Raw genomic sequence first — 15,586 nt, 5'->3', positions numbered from 1 at the left:
GGCTCTGTCCGTAAAGCAGACGACAGGTCACTAGGCTCTGTCCGTAAAGCAGACGACAGGTCACTAGGCTCTGTCCGTAAAGCAGACGACAGGTCACTAGGCTCTGTCCGTAAAGCAGACGACAGGTCACTAGGCTCTGTCCGTAAAGCAGACGACAGGTCACTAGGCTCTGTCCGTAAAGCAGACGACAGGTCACTAGGCTCTGTCCGTAAAGCAGACGACAGGTCACTAGGCTCTCTCCGTAAAGCAGACGACAGGTCACTAGGCTCTGTCCGTAAAGCAGACGACAGGTCACTAGGCTCTCTCCGTAAAGCAGACGACAGGTCACTAGGCTCTCTCCGTAAAGCAGACGACAGGTCACAGGACTTTCTCTGTAAAGCAGGCAACAGGTCACTAGGCTGTGTTAGGAAAGGGAAAGGAAAAGGGGGATACCTAGTCAGTTGTACAACTGAATGTATTCAACTGAAATGTGTCTTCTGCATTTAACCGAACCCCTCTGAATCAGAGAGGTGCGGAGGACTCCCCTCAATCGACATCCACGTCTTCAGCGCCCGGGGAACAGTGGGTTAACTGCCTTGCTCAGGGGCAAAAACGACAGATTTTTACCTTGTCAGCTCGGGGATTTGATCCAGCAACCTTTTGGTTACCGGCCCAGCAACAGTTCAGAGTGCTGCACTTTTCACAAATATTCTAAGCTACAAAAAACAGAAGTAGGGAAGACAAGCTTCACTGATGGCAATCATTTTAGAACTTGTAAAGATCATCTGTAGTCCTACCTGTCGGGAAAAATAACATTAGGCCTTATGCTGACAAATAAAATACATGTTCTCAATGAAGGAGGAGAAAGACACCAGCTGGTGTTGAAAAATTAGGCTTGGGAGGTATACTGTATATCCAGTATACTGGGGTGTTTGGAAAATAGCCACAGGATGGTTTTTCCAATACTGTTGAAACTATTTCTCTGAAGTTTTTCCCAATACATTTTACTATTTGTAGCAACTTTTTAAACAAATCCCAGCAGTTTTACATTATGAAGCTCACCGTCGTTCCCAGAACAGTTGAGCCAGTCACGTGCTTGTTTGTAAATATCACAACAGGAGAAAGCGGGAGCAGGTGAGTCCAGCTGGGTATTGACAGGGGTCATGTTTTATATTGAAAGTCAGTGTTTTTTTTTGCTTCAACAGAGTGATCAGGGACGTGCAACTATAGTTTTCCTTCACAGAAAATACATTAGTGCAACACATTCGGCAGAAAATAGCTACATTTTCATCAGATCACAACAGAAGTGCAACGCTAGTTGCGAGCCGTTTCAGGAAGCTAGGCGTATGTCACACGTCACCACCACAGGTAGAACAATGACAGATATTTCACCGGATCTAGAAAATGTCAAGCCACCGCTTGACGTTTCCACTCACTACCAAATATGGTGATGAGAGGAAGCCCAGTGTCCGGAGAAGACGGAATGAAATGGATTTTGGCCGACATTCTGCAAATGTTCTCATCGATGAAACATTTCATCTCAATACAGTTTTCTTTTCTCAAAAACTACAATCTGTTACAAACAGAGTGGACACATTTTTGTAGACTTTACCCTTTGACAAAGTTTTTTAAAACTTGCATTGCTGAGAAGGAGAGCAAAGACGAATTGTAGTTACAGTATTGCACACGGGCACTTCGCAGAGTAGGTGTTCCCTAACGGAAATATGCAAATGTGGGCTTGAACGCTCCAATACAATCTCACTAGCTCTTGCTTGGCTCTGCCCACCTTGCTTGTTCTGCCCACTAGGACTAATTTGTTCCCATTGAAAATGACAGGCTGAGGTCTATCTTGGGTTAGTTATAAAAAATTGTGCTCTGGTATTGTGCCTGGCAGACTATGCACAAGCTCCATCAGTCTGGACCTTCCCTTCATGATCACAGGCCACACCAAGTTTGAACCTGACTGGTGCTTCGGCCTCATCAAGCAGCGCTTCAGACAGACCAGAGTGAACACTGTCAGAGATTCCAGGTGTGGTGAAGGACAACACTGACAGGGGTCAACATCCCACAGCGGGTTGGACTGGAGGATGGCACAGTGCTGGTGGAAAGATATGGCTGGCAACAACACCAGACTCCGTACTTCAGGCCGCTGCCACATATCAAGCAGTACCAGCACTTCAGGTGAATATAATTTTCCTTGTATAAGGTTATCATTATCTAACCTTGGGAGGTGAATTGATGTTATGCAAGGTTGTAAATGTCATCCATCACCAGGATCTCTGATATGGTTCTTGTATATTATTTTGTTCTTTCTCGACTGACACTTTTTTGATCTGGACACTTTCTAGTTTTGATATCGCTACTATCAGTGGTGGAAAAAGTACCCAATTCTCATACTAGAGTCAAAGTAAAGATACCTTAACAGAAAAGTAAACCTAAAAGTGAAAATCACCCAGTAAAATACTACTTGAGTAAGTCTAAATGTATTTGGTTTTATCAAAAAATAAATGTAGTTGCTAAAATATACCTAAGTATCAAAACTAAAAAGTATGAATAATAACAAAATCCTTATATTAAGCAAACCAGACGGCACAAATGTCTTTATTTACGGATAGCCAGGGGCACACTCCAACACTCAGACATCATTTACAAACGAATCATGTGTTTAGTGAGTCCTCCAGATCAGAGGCAGTAGGGATGACCAGGTATGTTCTCTGTTTAGTGAGTCCTCCAGATCAGAGACAGTAGGGGTGACCAGGGATGTTCTCTGTTTAGTGAGTCCTCCAGATCAGAGACAGTAGGGATGACCAGGTATGTTCTCTGTTTAGTGAGTCCTCCAGATCAGAGACAGTAGGGATGACCAGGTATGTTCTCTGTTTAGTGAGTCCTCCAGATCAGAGACAGTAGGGGTGACCAGGGATGTTCTCTGTTTAGTGAGTCCTCCAGATCAGAGGCAGTAGGGGTGACCAGGGATGTTCTCTTAATAAGTGTGTGGATTTGACCTTTTTCTGTCCTGCTAAGCATTCAAAATGTAACAAGTACTTTAGGGTGTCAGGGAAAATGTAAGGAGTAGAAAGTATTTTTTGAAATTTTAATTAGCGAAGTAAAAGTTGTAAAAAAATATAAAGTACAGATACCCCAAAAAAACAACTTAAGTAGTAATTTAAAGTATTTTTACTTTACACCACTGGCTACTATACAAATATGCAAGTAACCATTCCACTGTACCATTTACACCTACTGTAGAGACCCATTCACTTAGCTAGACATGGCTGTGGGATGGTTATACTGTAGCATCTCTTTCACAAGACCCATCAAGTCAGCCCGGTGTGTCTGGGGGTGATTACTGCCATCTATTTTATTTTATTTTATATATACAGCGCATTCGGAAAGTATTCAGACCCCTTGACTTTTTCCACATTGTTACGTTACAGCCTTATTCTAAAATGGATTAAATACTTTTCCCCCCACTCATCAATTTACACACAATACAATGACAACGTGAAAACTGTTTAAAAATGTGAAATACATTACTTACATAAGTATTCAGACCCTTTGCTATGAGCCTCAGGTACATCCTGTTTCCATTGAGATGTTCCTACAACTTGATTGGAGTCCACCTGTGGTAAATTCAATTGACTGGACTTGATTTGGAAAGACACACACCTGTTTATATGAGGTCTCACAGTTGACAGCGCATGTCAGAAAAACCAAGCCATGAGGTTGAAGGAATTGTCTGTAGAACTCTGAGAAGATTGTGTAAAGGCACAGATCTGGGGAAGGGTACCAAAAACTTTCTGCAGCATTGAAAGTTTCCAAGAACACAGTGGCCTCCATCATGCTTGAAATGGAAGAAGTTTGGAACCACCAAGAATCTTCCTAGAGCTGGCCGCCCGGACAAACTGAGCAATCAGGAGAGAAGGGCCTTTGTCAGGGAAGTGGGCAACAACCCGATGGTCACTCTGACAGAGCTCTAGAGTTACTCTGTGGAGATGGGAGAAACTTCCCGAAGGACAACCATCTCTGCTGTACTCCACCAATCAGGCTTTTATGGTAGATTGGCCAAACGAAAGCCACTCGTCAGTAAAAGCACGACAGCCCGCTTGGAGATTGCCAAAAGGCACCTAAAGAGACTCTCAGACCATGAGAAACAGGATTCTCTGGTCTGATGAAACCAAGATTGAACTCTGTGGCCTGAATGCCAAGCATCACATCTGGAAGAAACCTGGCACCATCCCTACAGTGAAGCATGGTGGTGGCAGCACTGGGAGACTAGTCAGGATCGAGGCAAAGATGAACAGAGCAAAGTACAAAGAGATCCTTGATAAAAAACCTGCTCCAGAGCGCTCAGGACCTCAGACTGGGATGAATGTTAACCTTCCAAACAGGACTACGACCCTAAGGACACAGCAAAGACAACAGAGAGGTGGCTTCGGGACAAGTCTCTGAAAGTCCTTGAGTGGCCCAGCCAGAGCCCGGACTTGAACCCGATCGAACATCTCTGGAGAGACCTGAAAACAGCTGTGCAGCAACGCTCCCCATCCAACCTGACAGAGCTTGAGAAGAACTGCAGAGAATAATGGGATTAACTCCCCAAATGCGGGTGTGCCAAGCTTGTAACGTCATACCCAAAAAGACTCGACGCTGTAATCGTTGCCAAAGGTGTTTCAACAAAGTACTGAGTAAAGGGTCTGAATACTTATGTAAATGTGATATATTTTTTTTTTTTATAAATAAGCAAATATTTTTTAAAAACATGTTTTTTGCTTCATCATTATGGGGTATTGTTTGTCGATTGAGGAGGGGGGAAAAAAACGATTTAATCAATTTTAGAATAAGGCTGTAACGTAACAAAATGTGGAAAAAGTCAAGGGGTCTGAATACTTTCCCAAAGCACTATATATGTATAACTTTATGAGCTGGATTGCCTGTCTTTGCAATTAGCTTATTTTGGTTTGTGCATATTTAGTTAGCAGCCTCCATTGAAATTCACTATTACTCTGGTAATAGATGCCCAATGGGCTTTTTTTGCATGTGTTGGCAGCCCCTTGTGTACTAAACTGGTACTACCGTATATCCTGGTATGAGAGAAGGATGGTATGACGATATGGAAATCTGGACACCACCCAACCCTACTAACAATATCACCAGGCTGTAATTCTGAAGGGATGTTAACCCCTATTCAACAACGGTGGTGTGGTCAGTGTTACACCACTATGATAAATTATCTCTGGGAATGTACCATCTGTGTGGGAGGGGGGAGAATACAGGTGTGACTGTATAGTGGTTTGTCCGACTGAGTTAAGATGAACTCCACTAAGACGTACAACTTTGAGGAGTAGCGTAATGAAGTCAGATGATAAAAACACGAGACCCAAACGCCAATCCTTCACATCTGTTAAAACAGGCAACCCCCCCCCCTCCTTTTTTTTTTACCGAACCTGTAAAAATACCAGAACTGCAGCCACAAAAGTTCCCCACTTTGTTCATGGCCTCATCCAATCCAGGGAACACAAAATCTGTGTTGTCTAAAGCCAATGATGTTGTAATAATGGTTGTAATAACAAAAATATATAATATTCTGTGCTTTAAAATGTTTAAATCAAACCAGATTCCTTTATAGTGCATGGGACCAGGGCACAGAAAGAACACCATTGTGAGAAACTCAGACCCTGGAAAAGGATTTATGTGACTAATGATTGAGCCGGTTCCCTCCACTGCCACACAGCACCAGAGAGAGAGAGAGAAGAATGGAAGTACACAGTGCAGACACCACACAATCACAACTGTTGTACTGGACACTTCATAAGGATTCAGATTCCCTACCCTTCTCCTTGAAGTTTCCTATTCAACCTGCCACAACTCTATGGTTGTATCCCAAATGGCACCCTATTCCCTATGGGTCCTGGTCAAAGGTAGTGCACTATATAGGAAATAGGGTGCCATTTAAGAACTTTCCCCATCTATCTAAGAAATTATTGTTGCAGATGCGTGGGAATAATGCAATAGCGTCATAGAAAAGACAAAACCTGCACACTGGTCTTGCTTGTTCCATTTTGAATTAAAACAAGTGGCATGAGCAAGAGCAGAGTGTGGGTTTCTCTTTTCTTTGAAGGACACGGCCTGCGTGAACAGAACAGATTAACTTCATTGCCAGGCCAGCTGTATGATGTAAAAAGAACATTCAAGAAGAGAGTGTGGGAGAGAAAATAGTCTCCCTAGCTTCCTGGTAAATGGCTGGCATCTATTTGGAGTTCAGGAACTGAAATGTCAGGAGGAAGACAAAGAAGAAGATACTCAGAATGACCAGTTCAGCGGAAGATTCTAAGCTCTTCATTATTCCATCATTGCTTTAAACCAGACAGTAAACTTGGGCTTTCACATTTGCAAGCTAATGTGCTTGGTTGAACAAGAGTATTATAATAGTATAATTGTGTTCATACATTAACCTCTCTGGGAGATTTGTGATTCAATGAAGGTCCCCTCAATAAATGGTCTATATTTTTAGCGGGACGAGACAAGTAGAGGCAGTATGAAAAAAAACTGCTGGCTAGGACCTATACAGCAAATATATTTCCCTGTCGACAACTCATTTTATTAATTATCACTTGGATGCAATCTCCCAGATAATTTGGTAACCAGTTTTGAGAAATCAAACATCCCAGTATAGTCTGGGTATATCTTTAAGACGATTATATCTTTAAAAAGCAGGAGAACAGTGAGTTGTCTTACCTTCACCCATTGGGACTTCATAGGTGGCGTTGTGAGATCCCTCTGGCATGGCACTGCGGCCTCGGGAACTGCAAGAACACATGACAACGCAGGATTAGGACAGAGAATGAAAGCCCTCATCAGATCCCCCTGTCAAGATACTAGAGGACCATACAGTTAAAAATCACCCATCTTGTGACATACTACTGCTGTGCACAGCTGCTGACCACAGTCTTGACAGCTCATCAATCCCACAACGCACCATTACAGGAAGTGCCATAATCCTCCTTTCCCCCAAAAGAGGAAGTACAGCTCTGCTCACTAAGGTAATTATGTGTGGGAAAGTCGGCAGTTGTCATTTGAAACAAAATGTGCTTTTTTACGGTGTAGGTGTTATCTTAGCTGCTGTGGCCTGGGAAAGCACTAGAAACTGAGCTATCATGTTTTTCCAGCTGGACATTTTTAACAGACAAAGAAAAATCGTACCTAGACTGATTTATGGAGAACTCCAGACAGAACTTGGATATATCATCGCCACTCAACATTGCAAATCATGCAGGTGTTTCAGCGAGCCGGTTTAACAGCTCCCCTAACTCTCAACTCTGCTGGACACAGCAGGAGAAATTCAACTTAACCTCAGCATGTATTAGAAAGAAAATAAGTTCAAAATCCTGTTAATAATTGCATCAAACTGCCGCAATTTTTTTATTTTTTATTGCACAAACTTTTAAAAGTTTATAAAATAGCTCTAATGATTTGTAACTTGGCAAAGAATTTCAGCTCAGCAATATAATATCAATTGACTCATTTAAAACAAATCCTAAAATAAACCAAAAATGTGGATCCCACGGGCCACGGCAGGCCAAACTTTCCTTGAACACAAAGGTGTTTGCCAACCTAATAAGTACATATTAAATAGTCAGTATATAATTACAGTGGTCCAATGTGCCTCTTCATGTGGTCTGACAAAACATTAGATTCCACCAATGTCTTTATGGGTCTTCCTACATCTTGAATGTCCACCAGACTACTTACAACCTTAGGGGGCATTCAATAGAATCCAAGAAGTGAATCCATCGCACATCTTCAAGGGTCTTTAAGCTGTTACTTCATGCCACTTATGACAGGCTTTCCAACCAACCACAAACTCAACTTTACTTTTCTAACAGTCCCATCTTCCGTGGTGTGCCAGACCACACAGTAGAAAGAAGCTTCTTGTAAGGTATTGTCCATGACTTCTGGCTTTATCTGTCTGGGTGGCTGTCTCAGTCCACAGCTCCACACACACTGTGCAAGTTTGGCAAACCACTACATTTTCCACACACAGGACTAACTTTCTTGATTTTCCACAGGGCAAGAAAGCAATAAATTAGGGGCACTGACACAGCTACTTCTCCAATCCAAATTTCCTCTCACTCCACCCTTCAGTCATTTAAAAAGGTTGAGGGCACAGTGGATTGACGCAGTCAGGCCCTCAGTGAGCTCAAAGCACCGTTGCCCTTGTATAAGGTGGGTCTGCAGGCAGCCTATTCATCTATTATGCTTGGGGTGCAGCCAAGGCAATTATAGGGCAGATATTTTTATTTATCACACCATTTTATTACACCTTTAAGCACTTTCTGCTTGCTCTCGCCTCAAACAACTCTGAACAGCACTAAACCATTAAAGTAAATTGTTACAGAAAGCAGTGCTTGACTTGGACTGAAATAGATGCCAGTACTCATGTTGGGTGCCAGGGCTGTTTATATTTAGGTCCAGGAGCTCCACTAAACTGTTGAGATAATATTCTATAAGAGGTACAGGAGCTCAAGCAGAACATTTGAGGTGCCGGTACTCAGCTCCGGTGAGCTCCTGCCCAAGTCAAGCACTGACAAAAAGTATATTGCTCATGAAGTCTGAACAATATTGCAACATTAAAAGGACAGGGAAATTGTATTTTGTGGACTAACAATTTCAGTCAATATGAGTAGTTACAACAACAAAAAAGTATTGTGCTAAAAATCTGTTTGAATTCATGAAGTAAAAAACAAAAGAAAAGTCTTAGGTGAAACAAAATGGAACTGAAATGCCTATTAATTCAAACATAATAGAACATTTTCAATGCACATCCTGGGATCTTAGTTAGTGGTTTTGGTTGAACGCGGGCTTGTAAAGCTCTATTGGTTTTGGTTGAACGAGGGCTTGTAAAGCTCTATTGGTTTTGGTTGAACGAGGGCTTGTAAAGCTCTATTGGTTTTGGTTGAACGAGTGCTTGTAAAGCTCTATTGGTTTTGGTTGAACGAGTGCTTGTAAAGCTCTATTGGTTTTGGTTGAACGAGTGCTTCTGTGAAGGTCTATTGGTTTTTGGTTGAATAAGGACTTCTGTGAAGCTGCAATGATTTTGGTTGAATAAAGGCATTTAAATAGTCAGAAAAAATGAACGCAACATAATTGAGCAACTAAATAATTGGGTACGATATTGTAAATGTGTGCGATTACAAATGAGGTAAAGACTAATTATAAACTGGGTGGTTCGAGCCCTGGGTGCTGATTGGCTGACAGCTGTGGTATATCAGACCGTACACCACAGGTATGATAAAACATTAATTGTTTCTGCTCTAATTACACGGGTAACCAGTTTATAATCGCAATAAGGCACCTCGGGGATTTGTGGTATATGGCTAATATACCACGGCTATGGGCTGTGTCCACGCACTCCGCATTGCGTCGTGCCTATGAACAGCCCTTAGAAGTGGTATACTGGACATCTACACCACACCTCCCGGGCCTTATTGCTTAATTATGCCCTAGCTGCAACAGTCAAATGTCTCAAAAACATTACGATGACACTTTTCTAAAAACCTGTTTTCGCTTTTGTCATTATGGGTTAGTGTGTGTAGATTAATGGGGGGGTTATTTAAGCCATTTTAAAATAAGGCTGTAACGTAATAAAATGTTTAAAGAGTGAAGGGGTCTGGAACACTTTCCGAATGCACTGTATATTTGTCCTGTTTCACTGCATGTACATATGGGTAACCTGTACGAGTGTGAGGTGTGAAAGGAAATGTGTTTTTTTGTATATCCTCAACTCCCTCGAAGAGTGGGGTCACAGCCAAGGATCAGCCATTATTGACGGCGACCATGGAGCAATTACATTTAAGGCGACAGATTTTTCACCTTGTAACCTTTTGGTTACTAGCGCAGCGTTCTAACCGCTTGGCTTCCTGCCGTTGACATACTTAGGACTTCAAATTATCCAAAATATTTGTACGTTTGTTAGATGGTTATTTTTTGGTTTAAATACGCCAAAACGTCAGATTTTATTTATTTTTTACTATCCTTTTAACACATGGTTATGTGGATGGTGCCTGAGAAAACATGATGAAGCAGCTCTGTAACAGCAGTGTTGCCACTCAGAACAAACAGCTGAAGGAATACAACTAGACGTGCAATTGTCCCATAATCCTCAGGGTTCTCAACCATCCCCACTCAAGTACGGCATGTCATGCCATTCCACAATCATGAGTTCTGCTGGCACGAGAAACACATTGGCTGAGCTCATCCCCAGAGGCCAATCGTTTCGAGATTGTGAAACCTGGCTTTTCTTCTGCTTAGAATGATTCCTGATAAAAAACAGTTTGTTGCGTGTTTCAACATTTGGACAATTTGAGAGTGAATGTGATGTCATTGATGCGTAATGAAAACAAACAGAGAAGATGGCATGATGGCGGCAGGAAAGATTCCACACCTTACATGAGCACAGCTGACTCAGGGCACTATGCTAGAAGAATGTGAAGTTTGAAATGGGACAATAGTAGCCGCAATATTTTAAGGGTAATATAAAAAGGTAACTGGTGCACATTAATGTTAAACGTATCGTTCATTTTATCGTTATGATAATTCAGTCAATTTATATAGGACCTGTCCATCCGGCTGGATAACCTGCTGGCTACCCGTGGACGTCCGTTTCGGGGCCTGTCAGTTCCATCCCCCAGCACCACCGCTCCGACACCCATGGAGCTGGGAGGTGCTGCGCTTAGGGCGACCGGAGGAGGGACTGTTCTCTGTACAATCTGTGGCCGCAGAGGGCACACTGCTGGTCGGTGCTGGGGAGGGTCCTCTGGGAGTCGAGGTAGCAGGCAGGGCACTCTCGTATCACCCCGGGTGAGTCGGCACCGGGCTCACTCAGAGCCCCCTGTTGCTCACATGTTTTTGTTTATACATTTTCCAGAGTTTTCCCCGCATAAGGTGCTTGTAGATTCAGGCGCAGCTGGGAATTATATTGATAGAGCATTTGCCCACATTTTAGGGCACCCCATTGTTCCTGTTGATATGCCCTTCCCTGTGCACGCCCTAGATAGTCGACCATTAGGTTCATGGCTAATTAGGGAGGCCACCGCTCCACTGAGCATGGTTACGCAGGAGGGTCACAAGGAGAGAATTAGTATTTTCCTTATTGATTCTCCTGCGTTTCGTGGTGCTGGGCCTACCCTGGTTGGCCTGTCATGACCCCACTATTTCGTGGCAACAGAGGGCTCTCAAGGGGTGGTCACGAAAGTGCTCGGGGAGGTGTTTAGGGGTTTCCGTCGGTGCTAATACAGTGGAAAGTCCAGACCAGGTCTCCACCGTGCGCATCCCCTCTGAATATGGCGATTTGGCTCTCGCCTTCTGTAAGAAGAGGGCGACTCAATTACCACCCCATCGACGGGGGGGGGGGAATTGTACGATAAATCTCCTGGTAGAGGCAGCACTTCCCAGGAGTCACGTGTATCCCATCACAGGAGGAGACGGCGGCTATGGAAACATATGTCTCCGAATCCCTGGGGCAGGGGTACAGGGATCGAGGAATCAACCAAATCACTGTGAGGTACAGCTACCCGCTGCCTCTCATTGCCATTGCGATAGAGTCAATGCACGGGGCGCGCTTCTTCACAAAATTGGATCTCAGGAGCGCTTACAACCTGGTGCATATCCAGGAGGGGGATGAGTGGAAGACGGCATTTAGTACGACCTCAGGGCACTATGAGTACCTCGTCATGCCGTACGGGTTGATGAATGCTCCATCAGTCTTCCAGGCCTTTGTAGACGAGATTTTCCGGGACCTGCACGGGCAGGGTGTAGTGTTGTATATCAACGACATTCTGATATACTCCGCTACATGCGCCGAGCATGTGTCCCTGGTGCACAGGGTGCTTGATCGACTGTTGGAGCATGACCTGTACGTCAAGGCTGAGAAATGTCTGTTCTTCCAACAGTCCGTCTCCTTCCTAGGGTACCCCATTTCCACTTCAGGGGTGGAGATGGAGAGTGACCGCATTTCAGCCGTGCGTAATTGGCCAACTCCCACCACGGAAAAGGAAGTGCAGCGGTTCTTAGGGTTTGCCAACTACTACCGGAGGTTTATCCGGGGCTTTGGTCAGGTAGCGGCTCCCATTACCTCACTGCTGAACGGGGGACCGGTGCGACTGCAGTGGTCGGCTGAGGCGGACAGGGCTTTTGGTCACCTGAGGGCTCTCATCCGGATCCCTCTGTGCTTTCTTTTCGAAGAAGCTCAGCCTGGCAGAGAGAAACTATGATGTGGGGGACCGGGAGCTGTTGGCTGTTGTCAAGGCTCTGAAGGCGTGGAGACATTGGCTTGAGGGGGCTAAACACCCTTTTCTCATCTGGACTGACCACCGCAATCTGGAGTCCATCCGGGCGGCGAGGAGACTGAACCCTCGCCAGGTAAGGTGGGCCATGTTCTTTACCCGTTTTTTTTTCACCCTGTCCTCCAGACCAGGTTCCCAGAACGCTAAGGCAGACGCACAATCCCGGACACAGAGGAGCGGTCCATAGATCACACTCCCATACTTCCGGCCACTTCCCTGGTGGCACCGGTGGTGTGGGAGCTGGACGCGGACATCAAGCGGGCATTACGTACAGCGCTCAATCCCCTCCAGTGTCTAGCTGGGCGTCTGTACGTTCCGTCTGCTGTCCGTGACTGTTTGATCTATTGGGCCCACACGTCACCCTCCTCTGGTCATCCTGGCATCAGTCGGACAGTGCGCTGTCTTAGTGGGAAGTACTGGTGGTCCACCTTGGCCAAGGACGTGAGGGTTTATGTTTCCTCCTGCTCGGTGTGTGCCCAGTGCAAGGCCCCTAGGCACCTGCTCAGAGGGACGTTACAGCCCTTACCCGTTCCACAACGGCCGTGGTCGCACCTATCGATGGACTTCCTCACGGATCTTCCTCCCTCACAGGGTAACACCACAATCCTGGTCGTTGTGGATCGGTTCTCCAAGTCCTGCCGTCTCCTTCCTTTGCCCGGTCTCCCTACGGCCCTACAGACTGCTGAGGCCCTGTTTACACACGTCTTCCGGCACTATGGGGTGCTTGAGGATATAGTGTCTGATCGAGGTCCCCAGTTCACGTCAAAGGTCTGGAGGGCATTCATGGAACGTCTGGGGGTCTCGGTCAGCCTTACCTCGGGTTTTCACCCCGAGTGTAACGGGCAGGTGGAGAGAGTAAACCAGGATGTGGGTAGGTTTCTGCGGTCTTATTGCTTGGACCGGCCAGGGGAGTGGGCGGCGTTCATCCCCTGGACAGAGATGACCCAAAACTCGCTCTGCCACTCCTCCACTAACCTCTCCCCCTTCCAGTGCGTACTGGGGTATCAGCCAGTTCTGGCACCTTGGCATCACAGCCAGATCGAGGCTCCTGCGGTGGACGAATGGTTTAAGCGCTCGGAGGAGACCTGGGACGCCGCTCATGTACACCTGCAACGGGCCGTGAGGCATCAGAAGGTGAGCACCGACCTCCACCGCAGTGAGGCCCCAGTGTTCGCACTGGGGGACCGGGTCTGGCTCTCGACCCAAAACCTGCCCCGCCGCCTGCCCTGCCGGAAGCTGGGCCCACGGTTTGTGGGGCCATTCAAAGTCCTGAGGAGACTGAACAAGGTTTGCTACAGGTTACAGCTCCCCCCCGATTAGCGTATTAACCCCTCGTTCCATGTCTCTCCTCAGGCCGTTGGTGGCTGGTCCACTCCAGGAGTCTGAGGTGCGGGAGGTTCCTCCGCCCCCTATGGACATCGAGGGGGCCCCCGGCGTATGCTGTTCGAGCCATACTGGACTCGAGGCGTCGGGCGAGGGGCCTTCAGTACCTTGTGGAGTGGGAGGGGTACGGTCCGGAGGAAAGATGCTGGGTGCCGGTGGAGGACGTTTTGGACCCTCCGTCTCCATCCGGATCACCCTGCGCCTCGTCCCAGAGGTCATTGTCGACGCGCGGCTTCAGTAAAGGGGGTGGTACCGTCACGACTTCTACCGAAGTCGGTCCCTCTCCTTGTTCGGGTGGCGTTCGACGTCACTGGCCTTCTAGCCATCGCCGATCCACTTTTCATTTTCCATTTGTTTTGTCTTTGTTTTACACACCCTGTTTCAATTCCCCAATTACATGTTCATTATTTAACCCTCCGTTTTCCCCATGGTTTTTGTGCGTGATTGTTTTATGCATGTTCGGTCGGTTATTGTGGGCTCGGTATTACGACAAGTTATTGGAATATTTGAGTAAAGTTACTTGTGTTACTCATCTCTGCTGTCCTGTGCCTGACTCCTCTGCACCAGCTACACCCAGACCACTACATATTGTCAGAAATAATTCCAATCCACAATTCGCCCTAGATAGTCGATCATTAGGGTCAGGGCTAATTAGGGAGGCCACCGCTCCACTGGGCCTACCCTATAGTGATACGGATTTGTCCATATCGCCCAGTTCTAGTATTGTATTATGTTTATAAGAATTGTGGATTGGAATTATTTCTGACAATATGTAGTGGTCTGGGTGTAGCTGGTGCAGAGGAGTCAGGCGCAGGACAGCAGAGATGAGTAACACAAGTAACTTTACTCAAATATTCCAATAACTTGTCGTAATACCGAGCCCACAATAACCGACCGAACATGCATAAAACAATCACGCACAAAAACCATGGGGAAAACGGAGGGTTAAATAATGAACATGTAATTGGGGAATTGAAACCAGGTGTGTAAAACAAAGACAAAACAAAACAAATGGAAAATGAAAAGTGGATCGGCGATGGTTTGAAGGCCGATGACATCGACCGCCGAACGCCGCCCGAACAAGGAGAGGGACCGACTTTGGCGGAAGTCGTGACACAATATGAGTAGTTAAACAAAGTAACTTTTTCTTGTGTTGAAAGAATCAATGTTTGGATTCATTCACAAAAACAAAAACGGAACTCAATTGCCTATTAATGAAAAATACTAGAACATTTTCAATACACTTCCTGGGATCTTGGTTAGTGGTTTTGGTTGAATAAGGGCTTATGTGAAGCTGTAATGGTTTTGGTTGAATAAGGGTTGTGTGAAACTGTAATTTCAGTTAGAGCCAGTAGATGTCCTTACTCAGTCACTGCCCTCAATAATGAATTGCAGTAGTGAGTGATTGTCTCCACAAAGGTATTTAAATAATCATAAAAGATGAACAACACATCAACATAATTGAGCAACTAAATAATTGAGTATGATATTGTAAACGTGTGTGATTACAAATGAGTCAGACTAAATATACCCTGGCTGCAACAGTCAAATGTCTCAAAAACATTACTATGGATGATGGAATACGTCTAGTCAGATTGTTGTCTGATTTCATGCTGTCTGCATCTTTCAAAGACCGGTGATAATAACTCTTATTATTTTCTTCCCATTTATAGCAACAGTGTTTTGCTAGAAGTAATCAGAAATCACGAGGCCAAACCTGAACATCTAGCGCTAACTTTAGACACACTTATGACTAGTATAGTCAGGTGACTAGATTCTGTATTCCAGTAGAACAAATGCCCTCTAACTTTCTTTAACTGGGTAAAGTCTGAAACTCAAGCCATGTCCCTTTCACACACAGGAGGCTACAGAGGGGAGAACGGCTC

The 15,586-nt window shown here is 45.3% G+C and overlaps 1 protein-coding gene across 1 annotated transcript in view; it reads right to left on the bottom strand.

Annotated features, from left to right (window-relative positions):
- The window catches only part of plekhg3 (pleckstrin homology and RhoGEF domain containing G3), a 130,447-nt gene that overhangs the window by 93,798 nt on the left and 21,063 nt on the right, over positions 1-15,586 (bottom strand). Inside the window, exon 2 of the mRNA XM_014143855.2 lies at positions 6,712-6,779. Within this exon, the coding sequence (XP_013999330.2) occupies positions 6,712-6,760 (49 nt within the window). The 5' untranslated portion in view covers positions 6,761-6,779. The remainder of the gene's footprint in view (positions 1-6,711; positions 6,780-15,586) is intronic.

The sequence above is a fragment of the Salmo salar genome, chromosome ssa15 (assembly GCF_905237065.1).
Source record: "Salmo salar chromosome ssa15, Ssal_v3.1, whole genome shotgun sequence".
Classification (NCBI taxonomy): Eukaryota; Metazoa; Chordata; class Actinopteri; order Salmoniformes; family Salmonidae; genus Salmo; species Salmo salar.
This window is presented reverse-complemented; position numbering and strand designations above follow the sequence as displayed.